The sequence below is a fragment of the Tiliqua scincoides genome, chromosome 3, assembly GCF_035046505.1.
Source record: "Tiliqua scincoides isolate rTilSci1 chromosome 3, rTilSci1.hap2, whole genome shotgun sequence".
Taxonomy (NCBI): Eukaryota; Metazoa; Chordata; class Lepidosauria; order Squamata; family Scincidae; genus Tiliqua; species Tiliqua scincoides.
The window spans coordinates 63,417,843-63,441,478 of record NC_089823.1 but is presented as its reverse complement, the minus strand read 5'-3'; the positions used below and the strand labels follow the sequence as shown (position 1 = coordinate 63,441,478).

General features: G+C 41.4%; 1 protein-coding gene across 3 annotated transcripts in view; it reads left to right on the top strand.

Annotated features, from left to right (window-relative positions):
* BRWD1 (bromodomain and WD repeat domain containing 1) overlaps positions 1 to 23,636 on the top strand; it is a 72,848-nt gene that overhangs the window by 33,506 nt on the left and 15,706 nt on the right. Inside the window, exons 17-35 of one of the 3 annotated variants that reach the window (XM_066622283.1) lie at positions 673 to 898; positions 1,465 to 1,650; positions 2,468 to 2,651; positions 3,897 to 3,990; positions 4,373 to 4,513; positions 4,823 to 4,908; positions 6,185 to 6,380; positions 8,067 to 8,189; positions 8,769 to 8,876; positions 9,617 to 9,741; positions 9,830 to 9,912; positions 11,290 to 11,401; positions 13,442 to 13,503; positions 17,521 to 17,676; positions 17,874 to 17,994; positions 19,320 to 19,445; positions 20,223 to 20,295; positions 20,504 to 20,545; positions 20,976 to 21,122. In XM_066622283.1, coding sequence (XP_066478380.1) covers positions 673 to 898; positions 1,465 to 1,650; positions 2,468 to 2,651; positions 3,897 to 3,990; positions 4,373 to 4,513; positions 4,823 to 4,908; positions 6,185 to 6,380; positions 8,067 to 8,189; positions 8,769 to 8,876; positions 9,617 to 9,741; positions 9,830 to 9,912; positions 11,290 to 11,401; positions 13,442 to 13,503; positions 17,521 to 17,676; positions 17,874 to 17,994; positions 19,320 to 19,445; positions 20,223 to 20,295; positions 20,504 to 20,545; positions 20,976 to 21,122 — 2,391 coding nt within the window. Of the gene's footprint in view, positions 1 to 672; positions 899 to 1,464; positions 1,651 to 2,467; positions 2,652 to 3,896; positions 3,991 to 4,372; positions 4,514 to 4,822; positions 4,909 to 6,184; positions 6,381 to 8,066; positions 8,190 to 8,768; positions 8,877 to 9,616; positions 9,742 to 9,829; positions 9,913 to 11,289; positions 11,402 to 13,441; positions 13,504 to 17,517; positions 17,677 to 17,873; positions 17,995 to 19,319; positions 19,446 to 20,222; positions 20,296 to 20,503; positions 20,546 to 20,975; positions 21,123 to 23,636 lie in introns of those variants that run through there. The other 2 variants (XM_066622282.1, XM_066622284.1) reach the window with 2 other exon arrangements.

Here is a 23,636-nt window from a genome sequence, read left to right as displayed (position 1 = left end):
ATACAGAACTCCGGAAGTTACTTGTAGTTTCTTTAGAACAGGGGTGTCCAAAGTTTTTGGCAGGAGGGCCGCATCATCTCTGACACTGTGTTGGGGGCCAGGGAAAAAATGAATTGATTTACATTTAAAATTTGAATAAATTTACATAAGTTTACATAAATGAATATATTAAAGATGAACTTATATGAATGAATGAAAGTCTTGCAATAGCTCAAGGCCTGTAAAAGGCCTTGCACAAAGCAAGGCTGGCCTTTGCTGCTGCTGCTGCATCATGGACATAAAACAACAAGCAGTGGAGGGAGCTCTCATCCCACAGCTCACGCAAGAGGTCAGACAGTTGCCCTCATGCTGAGAGCAGTTGCATTGGGCCAGTGTGGGCTCCAACAAATCTCCGGAGGGCCAAAGGCTCATTGGAGACTGGGGGCTCCCTGAGGGCCACATTGAGAAGGGCTGCAGGTGGCCCCAGGGCCGGGGTTTGGGCACTCCTGCTTTAGAATATTCAAATACATTGTTTCATGGGATTCACAGATAACAGCAAAAATATTCTATAGTGAATTTTGTTATTTCAAAAATGTTGTCTTTTATGGTTGTTGAATTTGAATATAGTAGACTATAACTCTCCATGTCTCCTTTCTTCAAAATTGATTATATGGAAGCTTCATTTCTTTCTAGATTCCTGATCAGATGTTCTTCCACACTGACTACCGGCCACTGATTCGTGATTCTAACAATTATGTCCTAGATGAGCAGACTCAGCAAGCTCCTCATCTTATGCCCCCACCATTTTTGGTAGATGTGGATGGAAACCCTCACCCAACAAAATACCAGCGACTGGTACCAGGAAGAGAGAATTGTGCAGATGAACATTTGATTCCTCAACTGGGATATGTAGCAACAAGTATGAATAATAGGTTTCAACCTTTAGTTCTAGGTCTAACCTTGGAATTGTCCAAGCACAGCAGAATGTGAATCCATACTGTAGCTTGGTGTAGTTGGGTTATCTTGGGTTTATATCATTGTACCACGTAACTGCAGTTATGCCTGACTTGTTGACCACAAATATCTACCAGGCTGTGTGCTTCTGTGCATCTTACTGGCTCTTGCTGATGACAGTTTTTCAGCATAAACAACTTTTACCACTGTCAGGTCTCAACGCACTTAGGTAATGCATCTCACAGCTGATATCTAGAACTACGTATGCTAGAACTAAAGTAATAAACCCACCCAATATTCCCTGTTTACCAATTTGAGATGCCTTATGCACTCTGAGGTAGGTGCTTGTTTAGACTTTTAGAGCAGCTATTTCCCATATATAGAATGAAGTCTTAACATAATCTTATTGTCACTTTATATACAGAGTGCTTAGAGTCATAAACTATTGACAAGTTTTGGTGAAAATTGGATCACCGTTTTAACAAATTTCCTTAATTTTAAGATTAAATATTTACTTTTTAAATTTTCCAGGTGATGGAGAGGTTGTGGAGCAGGTAATAGGTCAACAAACCACTGACCAAGATGAACAAGATGTAGAGCCCAGCATACTTGATGGTATGATTAGACAGTTACAGCAGCAGCAAGACCAAAGAACTAGCACTGATCAAGACCACCTTCCCCATGTATCCCAAAATGGAGGAGAAACACCTAGAAGAGGTCAGTTCTTAGACTTGTATATTTTAAAGCTGTCTTCTACTCTTGTTAGCCATTGAACTCGATATAATTTTTTAAATTGGAACTCTTGAGCTTATGCAAAATGATCTAATGTTAACAGACCACCCCACTCTGGCAAACTATTTTGATAAACAAAAAGGAACATAGGGGCACACTACATAATGCATAATGTCTGGTTTGACCCTGAGCTGTGAATTGAGAGTACCTTGGTTTGAATCTTGTCTCTGCAGTGAATTTGTCTGTAATGAATGCAGTTTATAAACCATGTCCTCTCATCCTCTGCTCCCCAGCTACATATGGGAGTAATAATATTGGGCTTACATGATTGTTGTAAGGACTACATTAAGATGATACATGTGAAGTGCTTTATATACTCAGAAGGCTGTGAACATTTAATATTGGAATATATGTGAGAAAAATGGTGTTAACCGGAAAGCCTTGTATATTGTGTTGGACTTCTGTCTGCAAGCCAGAACTCTATACAGATAATCCAGCTTTTTGGCCATTTTGAAAAAGAGGGTGTTAGGTGGCAGCTCTACTGAAATTGGATCACAGGATGAAATTGAATTAACCTGGCATTGCTAATGGGTGGTAGAATTGCAGAATGGTTCAGAGAGTGACAAGTGTTTGAGTCACCTAGAACAAGTGCTGGTCTGTAACATTCAGTATTTTCTTCTTCTTTTCAAGAACCTTTATTGGCATTAAACATTCAGTATTTCATTAAATAGAAGGCACAAGATGCAAAAATTGTCTGCTTCCAGAATCTGTATTCACTGTATTTCATGAACACCTTTTCCAGGTTTCCGGAGACAAAGCTTGGATATCCAGTCTCCTCCTAATATTGGCCTGCGACGTAGTGGTCAAGTTGAGGGTGTGCGTCAGATGCATCAGAATGCTCCAAGGAGTCAGATTGCCACAGAGAGAGACCTCCAGGCTTGGAGACGGAGAGTAGTCGTTCCAGAAGTAACATCGAGTATATTCAGGTTTGTGAGCCTGCTAAGTGAAAAATTCTTGAAGGGAGTTGTATTTGCTCACTTTCCTCATTTAAAAAAATTTTTTTTTCCTCATTTTTATACCTTCCTTCCAAAGCGCTCAGGATGGTGTACATAGTTCTCTCCTTTTGTCCTCACAACAATCCTGTGAGGTGGGTCTGAGAGTTACTTCATGTCTGAGCAGGGATAGGAATCGGGATCTTGAAGGTCTAAGTCCAGCTCCAGAACAACTACATCATTCTGACTTTTTCCCCATTCCCTCCTAAATTCTCTTTTAAAACAATTGTCCAAAAGCATTGCTATATCGTCATAACCTTAATGTTTCTGGGCTGTTTGCTTCCAGTTTGTTGCAACTGAGCCTGCTTCTTACCTGTTCATACTGTTCTAGATCAGAACCCTCAAGGTTGGACTCATACTTTGTTATTTTATATACAACTTAGGGCTCATTCCTGTCCAACTTTCCAGCGCTGATGCAGCTGTGCCAACAGGACGTGTGCGGCATCCTGTGAAGGGGGGGCACTCACAAGTTAAGGTAACTTCAAGGCTGCATTACGACTGCATCAGCGCTGGAAAGTTGATTAGGATTGGGCCCTCAAGTTTGTGAGTTATGTTAGTCAAATAGGTTATTAGAGTGACTAAAATGCTTGTGTCAGAGAATAGTAGTTGAAGCACTAATTAAGTCTAGATATGAAGAAGCTTTTCTTTTTAATTCAGTGGTTCCCAACCTGTAGGAGCCCACGGACCACCAAGGCAAAAATTGAATCACTATGGACCACATGCAGTGCTGGCCGTGGCTGTGTGCAGTCTATTTTCCACCCTCTCTGTTGATGCATAGGGAAGTGTCTTCTGAGCAAGTACTCCTACACAGACTACCAGAGATGGTGGCGCACGGACTGGCCACAGTCGCAGCCAACATTTCAGTGCTAGCTGCAGTTGCAGGTGGTCCATTCTCCATCCTCCCTGGTGGTCCATGAGGAAGCATCTCCTGAGTGAGTCAGCTATAGCTACAGGCAATCCATTCTCCACCCTCTGTGGTGGTCCATGAGGGGAACACATGCTCGGCGAGATGCTGAAATGATGAAAGGCAATTTCTTTTCTGAGACCTTGTGAACCACTTTTTGGGGCCTTGTGGACCATCTGTGGTCCATGGACCACAGGTTGGAACCAGTGTTCTAACTGCATATCCTTTTTTATACATGTAAATTGGCTATCAAACTTTCAAAATGATCTCTTTAGAATTCAGGAGGAGTATAGGATTGCAAAAGGAGAAGAGGAGAAATGGCTGTATACAGCAGAGCAGAAAAGGAAGTTACTTCAGTCTTCAGAAAAGGTAGGAAATGCCTGCAGTTTATGGGGAACTCTTTCTGGATATGAATAAGATGGAGAGTACATGCATAGGCTGACTGGTTAGAAAAACCACGTGTATGAGTTTGTCATGCTCAGTGCTGGTGGAAGCCAAAGCAATGAAAACTATGGGAAGCTTCACCTATGTGCATGATTCCCTACACAAATAGTGACAATATTGGTACGTTTTACCTCAGTAAGGAACGTCTTGCAAAATATGTATGAGGTATACTTGGTTATTAATCAGAACTACTTGCATTTTTGTTTTGGAAGTAGAACAGTTATAACTTCTAACAAAACCGATCCCAGTAGTTCAGTAATGCATATTTCCACCCCTAACTTGACTCTTTTTTAAATATCCAATTCAGAGTGACTCTGAAGATTCGCTGATACAGTCCAAAAGGAGGCTTTATAGACGTAAATATGCAACATATCACGCACGGAATAACATTGACCAGTCTGATTCTTCTAATGAAGATTTGGATGACGGTTCTGGATTCATAGAACAGGTGAAAAACAAGTCTCTCATTGTCAGGATGTCTACATGCTACTTCCACATTTAGAGGCTGTGTGCCTCTGAATAAGAGTTTCAGGGGAGCAGTGGTGGTGAGGTGATGTACCTTCATCTCCTGCTTGTGGACTCTTCAGTGGCAACTGGTGGGCTGCTGCAGAAAATGGGCTTCTGGATGAGATGGGGCCTTTGGTGTGATCTAGCAGGGTGGTTCTTATATGAGCTCTTGCATTTCATTGTAGTAACTGGAGCTAGCTTCTGATTTGTGTTGTAATATAGAACTCCTAGCAAATTTATTTTAATCTAGGAAGCAGAAGAAAGTGATGGGTTGAGCCTGTCTTCCCATAAAGAGGAATGGAAGAGTGACGGGAAAAGCGACAGTAGTCATTCCAGGTAAAAATCAAACTCAAAACATTTGTCTCTTTGCTCAGCTCCTTGGAAATGATGCATTTTAATTTTTGCGGTTAGTTTTGCAATCTTTTTTTAAAAAAGATTGATAGTTCAGGATTCACATAGATGATGATATTGCATCAGCCCTGTGTACAGGCATACCCTGATGTTTGTCCTCTTGACTTTAATTGCTTTGCTCTTTTGACCACTTCCAATTATAGCTAAATTTCAAATTTCATCTATGTACTTTCCTCTTTCATCTGAGAAGGCAGCCCTACTCCAACTTTCCTTGTGCCCCAGCTTCGCGCAAAGCAGCTTTGAACAGCCTCATGCACAAGCTAGCTCAAGCCGAGCATGCAAACACACAGAATGCTTTGCTCAGCAAAGGAAGCACTGGGAAGAGCAGGGCTGGGCCCTCTCCTTGTGTATGTGTTGAGTGGTGTTACTTCCTGCCATGGAGCAACTTGCTTTTTCTTGTTTACTGGGAGCGTGTGAGTGAGTGGGAGAGAGACATAGGCAGTCTCTGCAGGCTATATACAAATAGGGGGTCCAGCTGCCCACTCCTCTCGCTGATTAAGCTGTGTCCAGCAGCAGTTGATAAGCTGATCACTTGGAATAGCTTTGAGGGCACAGCTACAGTCCTGTGTGGCTAAATAAGGCTGAGCTGTGGCATTCATCCATGTTTTACTTTCATCTATGCTCTGGTCTCAAACCAGATGAAAGTGCAGGGTATTCCATTACTGTATTATGAAAAGGATGCTGTTTACAGTTCATCAGAAAATTGAAGATTGTTAGTAAGTTGCATTTGAGAAACTTCACAGTTAATTTAATCTCACCTTTCTCTTTGCAATAATATCCTAAGGAGCCCCATGCTGGATTTTTTTGAAGTGTCATAGGGCTCAACCCTAACCCATTTTCCAGCACCAACATAAGGGCAATGCAACTCCGAGGTAAGGGAACAAACATTGCCTTACCTTGAGGAGGCCTCCGTGACTGCCCCCCAACTGCAGAATGCAGCACATGCCCCACTGACACAGCTATGTCAGTGCAGGAAAGTTGGTTAGGTTTGCGCTCATAGTGAAGAAAGACAGGGTATCAGCATTCTAGTCATGAAAAGTGTGCTGGAATGTGTGCAGCAGCCAAGGTAAAGTGGCACAATTGCCTCCTTCCCTTTTTAGATCTTTAGGTAGTCCATATTGTGGTTTGAACACTTGCAACCCAAACTTGTGATTGTACTGGATTTGAAACTATTATAGGAAACCATCTCTTTCCTCCGCAGCAGTGACTCATCAAGCCAGTATTCTGACTGGATAGCTGATGCAGGGATTAATCTACAACCTCCTGTAAGAACTTCTCGGCGCAAAACTATTAGATATTGTAGCTCATCTGAAGATGAAGTATCATTAGAAAAAATGTCTCCACCAAAGAAGAGGAAAAAAAGACGGAAAAAATACAAACCAAAAAGGCATGAGGAGGTATTGCTCTTCTTGTGATTCTTTTGGTTCTGATTAGATTTAGACCTCTAATACTTACCAGTTGTTCCTAAGGTTACTAATAGTTTTTGTGAATAAATAAACTGTGGCGCAAAAAATTACTGCAATGGTTCCAGCTCCTGCAGTCAGTAGGAAAGACACATCGTAATGAAGCACATTGCTATAAATGAGAAGTTTGTGCATAAATAAAAATTAGGGAGTAGTTTGTGATAGAACAGGTAGAGCCATATAAAATCAATATATACAACTTTGGGGATAATTTTTTAAGTAGAAAATTATATTGATTCTTTGAGGGAGGGATAATTTCCAGTTCATTAGCAAAGTTCATGAAGCAGTCTTTAAAAAGAAAAGAATTGTCAATGTTGATTCTATTACAGGCTATCCCTTATCTGGACTGCTTGAGACAGGAAGATGTCTGGATTTCAAAATAATTGAATAAATGAGAAATGCTTCCTCTTTTCATTTTTACCCATTCGGGTGTCTGCTGACCTCTTCTGACATTTTTCAACAGTGTCTGTATGGGTGCATACCACAGAGCAGAGGATAGCAGTCTGTACCTACACAGTATGTGGGAATGAGCACAAGACCTTCTAGCGTTCACACTACAGAAATTTAAAAAACAAAGTCTTGGACAAAAATATCCAAATTTTGGAATAGTCCAGATTTTGGATGTCCGGATAAGGGATATTCTACCCATATATCGAAGTGTAATGTGCAAGGCACCCTACTTTTTTCCCTGGGTTCTTTCTTTGGCAGGGACATTACCTGTCAGGTCAAGACTGGATGTAACTTTAGTTATGTTGTTTGCTCTTCTCTCTCTTTTTTTATTGTTTAGTTTTGGAATAAATAGTAGAAAAGGTGAACCCTTATGATTGCTGTATGCAAAAAAAAACACACAAAGATGAAATAGCAAACCACATACAGCAAGCCCTCATCTGTGGGTTCAGGACCTGCAGATTTGACTCAGTGCAGGTCTCAACTCACATCAAGTGGGCCTCACTGTAGCTCTTGAATGCAACTGGAAGAGTCTTCTGAAAGCTTCAGGAGGCTTCCGAAAGGCACTTCTGTTTTTCGCCAAAAACTGGAAGTGCCTTTCAGGGCCCCCCTGAGGCCCAGGAGGCACACACAGCCTCCCAGGGCTTGATAACACCTCCCAGGCACAATTGGAAGGTACTTTCAGTCACATTCAGTAGATTCCATTACCTGTGGGTTTTGGTATCCTCATGGGGGTCTGGGTGCAGATCCCCATGGACACCAAGGACAAACTGTATTTAAAATCATGTCTAATTTGGTCCTCATATCAAAGTATAGTTTATTGTTGCTTGCCAAATGACAGACTTAAGATTCTTCAGACCTGCCTTCTGGGGAATGTCTTGAAGTTTGTATAAATGTAACATGTACAGGGGGCCCTCCTGTACCCACGGTTTCAGTTATCCACAGATTAGGTCCACAGGTCTGCCCACGTGCCCCTTCCAAAGGCAAGGGGAGCCCAGCATCACTTGTCTCCAGAGGGTCCTCTGAGCTCAGCAGAGGCTGCGGATTTTGTGTTATAACAGGAAAAATCAGAATGTTGACTAATTTTGTGTGCATATTTTCAATGAATTTCATGGACAAGCAATCATAATACTTTTAGAAAGCTGTATTCTGATTTAGTGTAATCTTTATAAGGATGCACAAGTGGATGACACACAACCAGCAAATCCAGAACTGTCCTGTGACTTCCACCCTCCTGATTGGATAACAGATGTAAGACTCCGAAGGTCTCCTTTTGTTCCTCAAATGGGTGATGAGGTGAGAAACTTTTTAAGCTATGCTGCTTAATTTGCAGTCTTTTTAGAGTAGTTTACTTCAGCTGTATTGTGCTGCATGTAATGGGAAAGTAGCAATTGCCACCACTGATTGACTTGCAACTTGTGGACATCTCTTAAATAGCTTTTTAGGGGATGACATCTTTTAAGATAAAAAGAGGGGCAAGCTAGGCTGCACATGCAGCTACTTCAAAAAGCAGAGCAAGCTGGGACAGGCCATTGTCCTGTTAGGCTATTTGTACAGCTCTCTCCCTTCTGTTTTAAAGGTCTTTGAGGCAGGTTACATTGATTATATTTGATGTGATAGCAAAATTGGTCACTGTTCTCATTGCGGAAGGGAGGAAGAACATAGGAACCAATACTCCGTGTCTACTTCTATTTTATTTGGAATATTTGTGCAGTGGTAGAGGTACAGTAGAGGAGAGAACTTAGTGAATGGAGCAGGAAGGGAGTGACCGACACCCTCAGTAATTATTTGCAAGGCTACTAAATAGAGAAAAAGTGTCTTAAGTTCTCCATTTATTCTAATTTTAGGTGACTTTCATTGACTTGTTTTTGTTAGGTGATATATTTTCGACAAGGTCATGAAGCCTATATTGAAGCTGTGAGGAAAAACAATATATATGAATTAAATCCACACAAGGAGCCATGGAGAAAAATGGTTCTTAGGGTAAGATCCATTCAGTATTTGCTAGCAGTTCATTTTTTGTAGTATTTAACTCATTGATCACATCAAAACTCACCAATGTTACATGAATGTATGAGCATTGTATCTGTGTGAGGAATGGAATTTTAAACCTGACCTCCTGTGTTCAAACCTTCTTTGATTTACTGCATGATATCTACATATGTATTGTGTACTTACAACCCAATCCTGTGGTTCCTTTGATGCTAAAATGGCTACTGCTGCATCCCTTTGGGGGGGGGGGTGGCAGTTGTGGAGGTCTCCATTGGGTAAAGGAGCATTTGTTTCTTTACTTGGGGAGTAAAGCCTTCAAAGCACAGAAGGGTCTATTTGGACCTGTGCTAGTGAACTCATTGGTGCAGGTCCAGGTGAACCCGAGCCATGAGATCAGGTCTTTGAACTTTTGTCAGATCTCCCCACCCACCATATAAGCTGCATGTGTGTGGGTGTAAATATGTTTTTAAAAAACCATCCCTAAGTCTTGATGGCTGCAATCCTAACCACACTTTCCTGAGAGCCCCTTTGAACAAAATAGGACTTACTTCTGAGTAGACCTGGTTAGGATTGTGCCCGATATCTCTTTAAGATTGATATGATTCTTAAGATCTGTGCGTGTTAAAACTTGTGCTGTGCTCCATGTTACCATTATCCAGTTTGTTGCAGAACTGAATAATATAGCTGACCTTTTTTGTGCTGCTGCTAATCATGTATATCTCTGTTGCTAGGAACAAGAATTGGTTAAAATTGTTGGAATACATTATGAAGTTGGCCCTCCTGCACTCTGTTGTCTTAAGCTTACTCTTATGGATCATGTTACAGGACAACTTCAGGACAAATCATTTTCTCTCAAGTAAGTGTCCTCCTTCCCACCACCACCTCCAGCAAAAGTTAAGAAAATTCTACCTTGGAGACTAATTTAGTTTTTCTCTTCTGCCTAGATATCATGATATGCCAGATGTTATTGACTTCCTTGTATTGCGTCAGTTCTATGATGAAGCACGGCAAAGAAATTGGCAACCTTGTAAGTCTTTGTTCTCCTCAAACAAAACTTGAGAACTGTACCATTATTGATGAATAGGTTGATAGTAAAGGAATGAGATGACACCTAAAGTAACGAAAACACTAGGACAGGGCTATCCAAACTCTTTGGCAGGAGGGCCACATCATCTCTCTGACACTGTGTCGAGGGCCGGAAAAAAAAAGAATATACATTTCAAATTTGAGTAGATTTACATAAATGAATATAATAGAGATGGAACTTATATGAATGAATGAAGATCTTGCAGTAGCTCAAAGCCTATAAAATGCCTTGCACAAAGCAAGGCCAGCCTTTCCTTTGCTGCTGCTGCTGCATCACAGATGTGAAACAGCAATCAGTGGAGAGAGCCCTTGTCCCACAGCTCACATGAGAGGTCGAACAGTTGCCCTCACACTGAGAGCAATTGCGTCGGGCCAGTGTGGACTCCAGCAGGTCTCCGGAGGGCCAGGGGTTCATTGGAGACTGGGGACTCCCCATGGGCTGGATTGGGAGTCTTCGAGGGCCGCAAGTGGCCCCAGGGCCGGGGTTTGGGCATCCCTGCACTAGGAGGAAAGATGTAAAAGCTCCTCTTACAGACGGTGAAGATGGTACAGACAGTGAAGACGATGGGGATAATTTGTGTTAGGGCCCAGTCCTATCCAACTGTCCAGCACCAGTGCAATTGCAAAGCAACTCTGAGGTAAGGGAACAGATGTTCCCATACCTTGAGGAGGCCACTGTGACTGCACCCACCACCACAGGATGCAGTGCATGCCCCATTGGCACAGCTGCACCGGCACTGGGAAAATTGGAAAGGATTGGGCCCTTAGTCTACTCCCTTAGTCTTCACTTAGTCTATACATTAGTGTAGCTTTTACATCTTTCTTCCTAGTGTTTTCATTATTTCAGGTGTCATCTTAGTTCTTTGATAATGCCCTTCATAATAAAAGGTGAAACTTTGGGGAGAGCTGAACTGGTTGAATGTGATCTTAAAGCCCATGGAAAGGATTTTTGACTCCATAAGCCCATTGTATTCAGTAGGACTTGGGCTGCAATCCTGCCTTACTCACCGGAAACCCAATTACATTTCCAAGCATTGTAATAGCACTTATGTACTTCAGACTGTTTTAGTTTGTAATTGGTTATAATAATGCAAATATTATAGCCCATGGTCTAAGGCTCTTAAGTACAGTCATGAAAAGCATTATTTGCAAAGTATACATGTGTTGGACCATGAAACTGCAATGTGGTGGTTTATAGTTTGTATACAGAATGAATAGATTATGATTATGTAATCATTACCTTTGCTCACAGTCCTCTGCAAGCAAAAAAACAATAATTCCAAATAACTATGTAATATCTGATCGGTTGTTCTTACAGGTGACCGCTTTCGTTCAATTATTGATGATGCTTGGTGGTTTGGAACTGTTCTTAGCCAGGAGCCATTTCAGCCACAATATCCAGACAGTCCTTTTCAGTGCTATAGTGTTAAGTAAGTGCATGGTTTTTTTAGTATGTTCCCTTTGAATTGATGGTACAGTTTGTTTCATTTATAAGCAATTAGTATTTGCAACCTCTGAAACTACTTAAAAAAAAATGTTTCAGTGTTTTATAACCAATAACTAGGGAGCAGGGAGAAGTGGTCCTTTTACGTTTTTGTATTTAATAAGAATATATATGTTCTCATTTTTGGAGATTAGAAAATTAGAATTCCAAAAAAAAGGAAGGCATCACTACAGTAAAAGAATCCTTTGGGGTCAGTTGCTACAGAAGAAAAGTTTTGCATATCAAATATGTTAGATCTTAATATATGGATCTTGGTGTCCCAAGAAGGTACACGTTGCCAAGGTGTGCCAAGGAGGTTGCTTCCTTTTTATATTACTGGTTTTAGAACTAACCAGAGTAACTATAGGAGCCTGCCTTGTGAGTAAAGTTCCACTAGATATATTACTCTGAATGTTGAAATAGTGGTATCTTACAATTAACTACTGATATAACCTACATCACATATAAAGAGATACTAGTAAGGCATTTAAGTGCCAAATAGCAAGCCATGAAGAAGCTGTGTTAAAAGCCTTTCTGTTCATCGGAAATTTTACCAGCCATTCACAAAAGATCCCCTATATTCCCTTGGTTGCTTCAACACTCTTGAACGGCCTGACCCTCTAAGTGACCCACAGATAGGACAAGGAGATGGTCCATGCTGGATTTTTTTGTAAAAATTTCTCACCTTGAAGGCAAGTACAGTGATGCCTCACAAGACGAATGCCTCGCGTAACGAAAAACTCGCAAGATGAAAGCGTTTTGTGATTTTTTTGGTGACTCGCAAGACGAATTTTTCTATGGCCGTGCTTTGCAAGACAAATTTTTTTGCATTTTTTTTTGGTTTGTTTTAAATCGCGCTTCGCAAGACGAAAATTTCGCAATATGAAACGACTCGCGGGATGAATTAATTTCGTCTTGCGAGGCACCACTGTATCTACAGTTAATTCCTAACTAGTCCCATTGATTTTGGAGCTACTGACGTTCTAGCATATGAGGTATGTCTATTAAATAACAAGACTGATTAAATAACTCACCGTTATTTATTGGTATTACAAATTTAATGTTTGTCCCCTTCAATATACTCCCCATTTGCACTAATACATCGCTGTAGTCTTGTTTTCCACTGGTCGAAGGCATGGAGCAAATCAATTTATGTCAGTTTCAACATATCTGCCATTTTCTTCTTTACAGCATCAGCTGACTCAAAATATGTCCCTTTAAGCACTGATTTAACTTTTGGAAAAGATAAAAGTCGCAAAGTGCTAAATCGGGCGAATGCGGAGGATGTTCAAGTGTAGTATTGTGATTGTTGGTCAAAAACTGCTTCACAGAAAGTGCTGTGTGAGCAGGCGCATTGTGCTGGTGAAGAATGAAACCATTTTTCCACAGTTGCGGCCGTTTCTTTCTGACTCTTTCTCTCAACTTTTTCAAAACTTCCTTATAATAATGCTGGTTAACTGTTGTGCCTTCTGGAACCCATTCTTCCAAATTTACACCCTTGATATCGAACGATCTGACTGATTTTTTTCTACATTTTCTTCGGTTCTTGAAGTGCAAGGTCGTCCAGGGCGTTCATCATCTTCGACACTCTCACGTCCCTCGCTGAATCTTTTGTGCCACTCAAATGCAGGCGCACGAGGCAGGCAGTCATTCCCATAGGCCGTAGTAAGCATTTGAAAACATTCTGTTGGTGTTTTGTGCAATTTTACTAAAAATTTCAAATTGACACGTTGTTCAACTTTTAAACTTAGCATTTTTTCGGCACTCTACAGAAAACACGACCAAACTAAATGGCGACTCACAATCAACTGAACTTCATAGAATGTTGCTGCTTGTCATGCAGGTTCAGACATGTTCAAGGTTACTACGTATGGAGTTATAACTGGTTATGACTGCTTTGTTTACTAGGTGGAATCACAGTCTTGTTATTTAATAGACATACCTCATATGGGCTGTATATCTTTTTTGTTTTTACTTTCTTACATAGATGGGACAATGGTGAAACTGAAAGACTTAGCCCATGGGACATGGAACTAGTTCCAGAGAATGGTATGCAAAACTCATTTATTAATGTTTTCATTACTAGCTGTCTTGTAGTCAATCAACATCAGTTTATTGTCTTCCTGTTTTGTTCCAGTCAGGTATTTTCTGAAGGAGTAAGTCAGCATGATATAAATATCCTGAAATATTGTTAGTATTGAGGGGTCGTGGAACTAATTGTAATATTCTAAGGCCCTTTCCAGCATTAAAAGTTTGAAACTATGTTTAAAGGATGTAGTCGGTTTGCTCACAAGTTATTCACAGAAATATGTAAAAACGTGTTTGTAAATAAAATAAGGAATATGGGTGGCTTTGTACTTAAGGAGGATCAGCATGTATTACAATAATAATGCAACTGATACGTGTATACATTTGTTTATAATGTGACTTCCTGGGGAGAAATCTGTGAGCTGGTTTTGTGTTCTATAAAGAATCATCCAGGAACCGTTTAAAGTATGAGATGTAGTCATGTGTGTATCTATATCCTTCACTAACCTCTAGTCTCCCATAGCTGCTTTTGGCTACATATTTTAGCAGAAGAATGGTGGGGACAAGGATTGTTTAATCACTGTGCTTTCCCAACTAATATTTGATTTGTAGGGGGAAAGATGCAGGTAGCAGTATTCCCCTATGGAGAGGGGAATTGTGGGGGACACGAGTTTGAATGGAAAAAGAGTTGAACTGAAAGGGTTTAAGAAGGCTTATCAACCTGTCACTGTTCTTCTTATCAAATAACAGAACTTGCCTGAGAATTCCTGTTCTGGGGAGAGGAAGGGGATTCCTGACTCATTCCTGACTCTTGGGGAAATGTCAGAGCTGTCAGATACTGGGATGGGCCAGACAAGGTGGAAGCATTCAGGGCCTATCTCTGCAGAACTCACCTGCCAGAAATGTCAGCTGAGCCTGCAGTGCCCACCTCATAATGCTTGGCAAAGATATAATAATAACAATAATAATAATAACTAGGTATTTATATACCTCCTTTCTGGTCATCTGATTACTCCTCTGACTTTATTCAAGGTGGTTTGCATAGGCAAGTGTTTCTAAATTCCTCAAGGGGATTTTTACAATCATAGAAGGTTCTCTCTTTCAAGAACCACAGAACATTTCAGATGGATCTTCCTGGTCTGGTCTCACTTCTGGCCTCCAGTTGCCTCCCACGCAGGCTGACAAGCAACTCCATCTCTCACATGGAGGGCAGCCAAGACGCTTCTTTGCTCACACCAAAGAGCCTCTGCAGCGTTTCCCAGGAGCCCAGGGAACAAGGCTGCAGGAAAAACCTAACCGCGTTATCAGGTGTGCTATCTCAACTCTCCCCAGAAAATTCCCCATCCTCCGTGGAGGAAATTGCAGGAGAAGAAAATCGGGGCTCAGTGTGTCATGGAGGTTTGATACCTTGGATCTGCCCCACTTCTTACCTGAATTTCTGACTTGGTGTTTAGGAGCTAGGTGACTTTTAGCTTTGGGTTAGCCCAGTGGTTCTCAAACATTTTCAGCCTGCGGCTCTCCTGATCCCTGTGGCCATTGGTCATGGCTCCTCACTTATTTATTTTATACATACATACATGCATACTCCACCTGTCTCCCCAAAGGTCACTCAAGGCGGCTTACATAACCGCACTTCAATTACCTCCAAAATTGGGATGAAGGTGTTGTAATTATACAAACAACGATAGAAAAAGTGAATTTGAAGGCACCAGAGAAGAAAAAATGCACACCTCCCTCCTGACTGGGAAGGAGGCCAGAAGCTAGAGGGGGCTCTTTGCTGATCAAATGCAGCTCCCCTGCCTGGCCATCCTCCTTTCCTCCTGCTGCAGAGAGGACCCAGCCAGTAAGCAAGGTCCTGCGCTGAGCAAGCTTGCCAGTCGGATCCTCTCTGGCCTCGGGCTCCCCTCAGTCTGGAGACGTCTTGGCTGGCAAGCACAAGCCTTCTCTGTACTGGGAGGGAAGCTTTCCTCCCACTATGGAGGAGGCTCCTGCTTGCCTCCTTGCTAGCCAAGCCTTCTCCAAATGGCTGCTGACTGACCTCTCTCCCTGGGGGTAAATCTGATGCCGGGGAGGCTCCACCACCTCCGCTCCACCACGCTTCACATTCCCCTCACCTCATACTGCCCCTCCCACCTCATTCACAACCACAGCTGCTGTTTTTCCCATGAAAGCAGCAAGTAGGGAGGCCACTACGTGCAACTGAGCTGCTGTGTTCACTTCTCTCCCCGAGATGTCCCTGGGGGCTTTCTCCGCCTCCCCAGACCCTATATATCATACCCTGATAGCTCACCCTCCTCCCTAGAGGAGTTGGAACATGCTACACAGTCAGAAACGGAGGGGTCACTGGGCAAAACCTGGAGTGGCTGGGTTGAGATTTTTAGGGTGCTTAGCCCTGGGCCATTCATGTCTCTGATGCCCTTCCCTTTTATAGTTGGTAGGGAATGGGGCTTCTATGCCTGGTGTCTGCAGCTCGGCCACAACCTTTGATGAGGAGCTGCACTCTGGCTTGATTTCCGGAGAGATCAAGCAAGACTAAGGAGGTAGTGTCTCGGCTTCACTGGTAGACTAGCTGGGGGGTGGTCAGCCTGGCTGGGATTGCCTCCCATCCCAGATAACACACCCCCTGTGCCATACCTCGTCTCATGGATCCTGGGATAGTTGTTGCTGGGCTGTCATGTTTTCCCTCTATCTGACTCCACCCAGTCCGCTAAGGCATAGGGTTAGAAGGGAAAAGCCGCAGCTGGGATGCGTTGGGCTAAGCCCCCGTGAAGGAGGGCACTGAATGCACAGGCCTTTCATACCCTACCAAGCCAGCCAGGGTAGTCGGGCAGGCACTGTGGGTCACAGAGCTCTGCAACTCTCCCACAGCTTTGCCACCACTGTTGTGATCTGAGCATAGTGAAACCGAGCCCTCTTGGGAAGCACAAGGTAGCGGAGAATGTACTCTGCCTAAGTCCACCAAAGCATAGAGTGAGGTGGGAGACTGTAGCTAGTGTGTGTTGGACTAGGTGAGAGAAGGTGCACAACATATGGCCCTGCCAAACCCCACCAAACCAACTGGTGTCTGGGAAGATTGTAGCTGCATTTCCTGCCAAAAACTCTGAGGGCTCTGTCTGCTGCTGCTGGATGCCCTCCTGTTTGTCACTCTTGTCAGAAGCCCCTGTCAGGCTTAAGTTAGCATATAGGCCTAAGGCCTCCCTTGTGTAGTAGCACAGGGAAAAAAGGCCTGCCAGATCCAAGTTGGCATGTAGACTAAAGGCCTCCCTCATGCAGTAGCAAGAGGAAAGGAAAAAAATTAAAACCCTCCTTTCTGTGAGGGCAAGCTCTGACTAGGAAGGCAGGGGGAGGAGGAAAAGGTGAAGAGAAAGGAAGAGAAGGAAAAAAATGTAAAGAGAAATGCTGAGCTACAGTGCTCACAGGATTAGCTTCCTGCCCCAGCAGAGGCAGAGCCAGTCTGGGGAAAATGGGGTGCTCTCCATGGAGAAGGAAACTTTGTCTCCCATTGGCCCAGCCTCCTGGTAGTGGGAGTGGCTTTCCCCAAGAGTCAGGCATTACCCCCTTCCTCTACTAGAGAACATGGAAAGAGACATGCAACTGTATGTCACATCTGGAGCTGGAGGTAGAACTTTTTGTATAAACACTGAGGAAAAGTTCCAGGAAAAGCAAGATGTATTACTGAAGCTGCCTCGCAGTTACTGAGTTTGTATTCATCACATACCCAATTTTTCACATACCTAACTTTTACTGAGCATACTTTTAATGTTGATCACTTAATTGTATTTTCAATTACCAGAAGTTGATTGTTTGCAAAAATAGTTTAGAAGTAAGGGATGTAAATTAGAATGACAAATAGCTGTGCTTAGCACTGAATCTCAGAAGTGACTGTTGAATACTTTGAATTGCAATATTGCTGATACAATGCCAAATTATATCTCAAATCTTAGATTTAAAGTTCAACATAAAAGCCACATTTTATTAAATGTGCTATAAATTTTGTTGTTTTCTTCCCAATATCTCCTGATTGTTGTAAATAAGCAGTTGATCAGCCTGAGGAATTGGGAGCTAGTGTGTCTGTGACTGCTGAAGAAATGTTGAAGTTAGTATACAAACCTCAAAAGGGAGAGTGGCAAGGAAAACCCCAGAATGAAGAGTGTGACCGGATTATTTGTGGGATTGATCAGCTTCTGAGACTTGGTAAGGATCTGACAACCATCTCACTTATTTACAAACCCTGCAAATACTGTTGCTACAAATGCAACTTTGTAACAGTTGCCTGGAAATTTTGCCCAGACTTTTGTGAAACAAATTTAACCTGCTTTTATGATTTGTATGGAAGTTTATCTGCTAGTTATTAAATAACATTAATTGACTGAAACTTACTATTTTGACAGATATTTCAGCAGCATTTGCTGGTCCAGTTGATCTTAATACCTATCCAAAGTACAGTACAGTAATAGCTTATCCAACAGACCTTTGGACTATTCGGATGAGACTAGCCAACCGTTTTTACAGGTTAGTCAGGTTACTGCCTTCTATTGTAATCTTCAAAATTGCTATGAAATTAAGCCATCCAGAAATCTTCACACACAGAATTCTTCGAATATTCTCATAGTGATATCCTTGCATATTTTGGAGGGGGAAAGCAACTGTTCCTCTTCACCGCAGCATGGTGTATTTTCTAGTGGTTACTGCTGGTCTCTCCTCCTTCATCATTCAGGGACAAGCAATCATTTGTTTCACTATGTAAATTGGTTTGCAAACATTATTGAAAAGTGGTATATAAATATTCTTACTAATTAAAAAATGCTGAATTGGAAAGCAGAGTATAAATGAAGAAAGTTCTGATTATGTTTTGGGTTTTTTTAACACTCTTTTCACTGTAACGTTAATAGGGTTTGGATGTTGAGCACCACTACCTAGTATATGAGCTTGAAAAATCCACTATGTATATTTGAACGTTTTTGTGCTTGCTTTTCATTTTGCTGCTTTCTTTTGAATTTCTCACAGACCCTTTTCCTAAATTTGTAATCCAGTGCACACTTACTTAGGAGTAAACCCCAGAAAATTCAATGAGACTTATTTTTTAGTAAATGTGAATAGATTGCACTGTGTTGTATAAGTATTTGAATTCAGAAGAGTTTTTGGTTATCTGACTGCAGAATCTAGCATAATTCTTGTTAGGGCTTAGGACCAGGGAACCTGAGATGTCAACTTCTCCCATACATCCTGGCCAGAGGCAGATACTTTTATGACTTTTATACTGTTGCCTCTTGCTTTCTGCGATTATTGCTGCATTGTTTTTATATTTTGTACTGGGTAGTGGGGAAAGACAGGGAAAAATGAATTAAATGTCTAAAGGACCATCTTGACCAAACGTTAAGGAAGTGAGAAATTATGGATAAAGGGCGTCATGTAGAAGGATTTTCTAAGTATATAGGGTCATAGTTGTACTACTTATAAATGGCAACTATACATTTTATAAAGTTATGTTCTGTATAAGTGTGTATAAACTTGTGCAAGAGAGAAGCAAAACTTTTCATATGCTTAAAAGTATGAAACATGCCAATGCACTTCTTGATATTGTTAAAAAGCTTAGGAATGACAAAGCTACTTTCTCAAACTGCTCTTTGGGGAGCTTTCAGTGTGTTTTGTTGAATGTATGGCACTAACTGAAAAGTTGAATTCTTTCACTTTTATCTCCTTATTTAGATAGGATTTTTTTTAATTGCATGATGTATGTGTTCCATGGTTGCTGTTAAACTATATTCCGTTTACTTACTCTTAAATATTCTCTTTACCTACTCTTAAATATTCTCTTTACCTACTCTTAAATATAGGAGACTCTCTGCATTAATTTGGGAAGTAAGATGCATTGAGAGCAATGCCAGGACTTTCAATGAACCTAACAGCACTATTGCTAGGTCTGCTCAGAAAATCACAGATCAGCTCTTAGAATTCATCAGGTAAGCAGTATTTCAGGTTGAGGAATAAGATGTATATGTTTACTGCTTAAATTGAAATAACTTTAATCACTTCTATCCCCATGATCACTATAAGTAGAACTGCAGCTGTAAGTGTGTTACTTTTGTTTTATTTTCCATACAATAGGTCAGGGGTGTCAAACTTGTTTCATACAGAGGGCCAAAATTGGCATTCAGGCCTCTAGCTGGGGGTCGGAAGTGATGTCATTAAGCAGAAAGTGATGTCATTAAGCAGCTAATGGCCAGGAATCAGACCCTGTTCTCATATAGAAACTCCTTACCTGCAAATTACAGAAGAGAAAGTATGCAAATCTTGATCATATTTCAAGATTTGGGAAAGCCCAATTTTCATGTGGGCCGCCATTTCAGCTGTAACACCTCAGCAGCTGAAGGCCGGATAAAAAGCTTGCGGCCCCCGGACCTTATGTTTAACACCTTTGCAATAGGTCTTGGTCCTATTTGTGTATCAAAATAAATGTCTTTGGTTTTCAGGAGTGCTTGTGATAATACAGAATATTGTTAGGGCCATTCTTTAGATATTATCTAGCTATGTGAAGATTTCTGATTTTTTCCCCTTAATTTTTATCTTCTATCTCTGAAATGTTAAAATGAATTGTGTATTAGTGACCTTATTACTCTTCATAATGACCCCTTGTAGACTTCTACTTTTTGCTGACCAGCATGAAAAAATAATTTCACAGTTTGTTTTGGTATAATATTAAGACTAACCAATACCCATGACTTTGTTTCATTTTCCAGGAATCCCAACTGTACAGATATATTTGAGTTGCGCATCACAACAAATGAGGACAGCATTGATGCTGATGATCTGGTAATGAAGCTTTATTCTGATGTTCTGCAGTGAGGTTCTATCTTATTTTTTCTGTTATTTCTATGGCTATCAAGCATATTCTTTCCCTTTATTTTAATATCTTTAAAATGGACTCTATTGTAAGCCCATTGAACAGTATGGTTTCTGACATATTATCTGTAAGTAAATGGTAACTTTTTGACAAAGAACTTGTCTGGTCTGTTTATAGGATGATGAAGAGACCTATGTACCAAGAACATCTTCTAGAAAAGTAAGCTGGCATGTGTTAAGCGTGCTGTTTTTTCCCCTAGGATAAACAAGAGAATACTACTGGTATAAAACTGTTACTAGGTCATCTCAATGGATGTTAAAATCTTTACTTGCTCAGCCCTGTAGCTTGGCAGATAATTTGAACTATGACTTAATGTAGTTTCATATTGAGGAATATTACATGCTAACTTGGCAGAACCCCTGCTAACTGTTCAGAGACACCTTTTTTTTTTAAAGTGATGGCTACCTTTTTAATAGTTGGTAGCAGGGACAACTGTCCCTATTAATTCCAGCATAGTGTCTCTCCTAGGTTTCTTTTTCGTTTAAAGGGTATAAATGGTTTTGGGACATAGAGCCATAATTTTATTCTTTTTTGCTAAGTAAATCACTTTGAAAAGGGTATATAAATATTCTGAATATTTTTTTTAAAGAGACAGGCCTTGAAGAAGAAAACTATTGTGAAACCAAGCTATGATGAAAATAGTTGGAAGAAGCAATGTATGGAACTTGTAAATTTAATTTTCCAGTGTGAAGATTCTGAGCCATTTAGACAACCTGTTGATCTGGATAGGTACCCTGTAAGTTATTCGTCATGTTACTTATTGGCATGCATCAACTCTGTAGCACTTTCATTGTACGCTTTTAAAATTCCTTATCTCTTTGCAACAGACCCCTTAGGTAGATTAGGCTGTTGGAACTATTTGCTTAGGTCAGGGCTGCTTGAACTGTGACCCTGAGGCCAGATCTGGCTTTTGGGCAGATCCATCTACCTGGTGAATTGACCTTTCAGTTCCACCTGAGCACCACCTGAAGTCTACCTCAGTTGGGGACAGGGATGCTCTAGGCCAGGGGTGCCCAAACCTCAAGGCCTCTCAATGCGGCCCTCAGGGAGCCCCTAGTCTCCAATGAGCCTCTGGCCCTCTGGAGATTTGTTGGAGCCCACACTGGCCTGATGCAACTGCTCTCAGCATGAGAGCAACTGTTTGGCCTCTCGAGTGAGCTGTGGGATGAGGGCTCCCTCCACTGCTTGTTGTTTCATGTCTGTGATGCAGTAGCAGCAGCAAAGGAAAAGCCAGCCTTGCTTTGTGCAAGGCCTTTTATAGGCCTTGAGCTATTGCAAGACCTTCATTCATTCATATATGTTCATCTGTAATATATTCATTTATGCAAATTTATTCAAATTTGAAATGTAAATTAATTTGGCTCCCAACACTGTGTCAGAGAGATGTGACCCTCCTGCCAAAAACTTTGGACACCCCTGCTCTAGGCAGTTGCATCTACCCGGACATCCTGCTGTGCGGCCTTCTGGGATGCTAAGCAGGCAGATGGCCCAGAGTGTCCCTGTCCTCCAAACAAGGAAGACTTTGCATGGCGCCTGGGCAGAATGCTTGTATGCAGTCTGGACCGGGACTACATTTCAAGCGCACAGCGGTTGCTAGTTTGAGTGCCGCGGGCTTAGGTTGACCCAGAGACATTACTATTCAGTAGTGGTCTAGCTATTTTCATAGATATTGTGTGACAATTTCTGTTTCCAGAACTAGAGAAGGTGGCAAGGATACCTGTAAAGTGATTCCCTCCAGTTCGGGATTAAATACTCTAGAATAGCGACTACAACCTGGTTCTATGCAAATGATTACTAAAGTAGATTAGATTGTACTGTTCCACATGTAGATTAGTATTGAGGTACTTTTATTTCCTTCTAGTTTTTGAGTCTTTAGAAACAGAAATGCTATGCTATTGGGGTGGTTTCCCCTTTTCCCCATTTCCTCACAACAGCACCTAGAAACTCTTGAAAGCTAGAGCTGAGTGCTGAGAAGATTCTAACAAATCCCGAAGCATATCTTATGAAACACTTTTACGCTGGAATGGTTATGGAAGAATGAACACAAGGGAAGAATGTTACATTGGAATTACAAAATCCATAGTGATCTGGAAGACTAGATCTGTGAGCAAGAGTCTGCAAGAATAGTCTTGCCTTGTCATGGGATCTTTCCTCCTCTGTCAGTATGGATTTGGTATGCTAATGCCATTCTCTACGGAGGAAAGAAATTAACAGTAAAACAGTTGTGGAGTTGCATGTACAGAGTTGGTTGACACCATAGATACTTGCCTATAGTAGGTAAAAATTTTGCCAAGTAATCAAGCTGCAATTATCACTTCACCTTATCTCCGGGTCAATCAGAGGGCAGAGCCTTTCAACTCTGAAAAGTTTCTGTTTCTTTCTCAAGCAGCACTCAGGCACTACTCATTAGAAGCAACTTCACTGGGAAATTCCAGCCAAAGTTAACCTTTTATTCTCCTTCCTTTTGCTGCAGCCTGGTTCTGCTTTGCAAATGCTTGCAAAGCAGGTCTTTTTTTTTCAACACCAGGATGGGATCCTCCTTTCCATTTGAAACAAAGTCCCAGGCTACAATTCAGTGCACCATTATTTAAGAATAACTCCCATGGAAAGCAGTGGGTCTACTTCTGAGTAAAAAGGGTTGCAAATATCTCATCTCTCTGCTGTGAATTTAATTGCACACTCTCAGTTTTGTGTTATGGGTTGTATGTTGTATGTAAAGCTTCTGGCTTAACGCACCAGACAGCTTAAAGGTGGATTTGATTCATGGTTCTCCTGCAGTGGTTCCCAACCTTTTTCACTTGCATATCCCTTGGCAGCCCATTTCCATAAATTGTACCCTTCATATTAGCAAAATGTCCGTAATAATACAAGCCCTCATCTCCTCTTTATGAAAACCCAGACTTCATGTATTTATCACATATTTTCTCTTTTCATCTGTTTGAAGAACAGAAGACTCTGTCTTTGCACTGTTTTGCACTAGAAGTGTGCTAAGAAATTCTGGGTGATTGATCACTTTCCATATTATGTTTCAGCATTTTTACTGTGCTGGTTTTCAATCACTGGTTCATAGATGAATTGATGACCAAAATCTAGCTATTGGTGGGGCTTTCACAGTCAACTTAGCTACCTTCCTTCCTGCCTTGCTGGTCCTTGCAAGGCATTCTGGAGCACGACCTGGCTTTTTCTACCATTACATACTTTTTCTAATACCCCTAAAGGTCCTGTTGAGTGTCTCTGGGAGTACATGAAT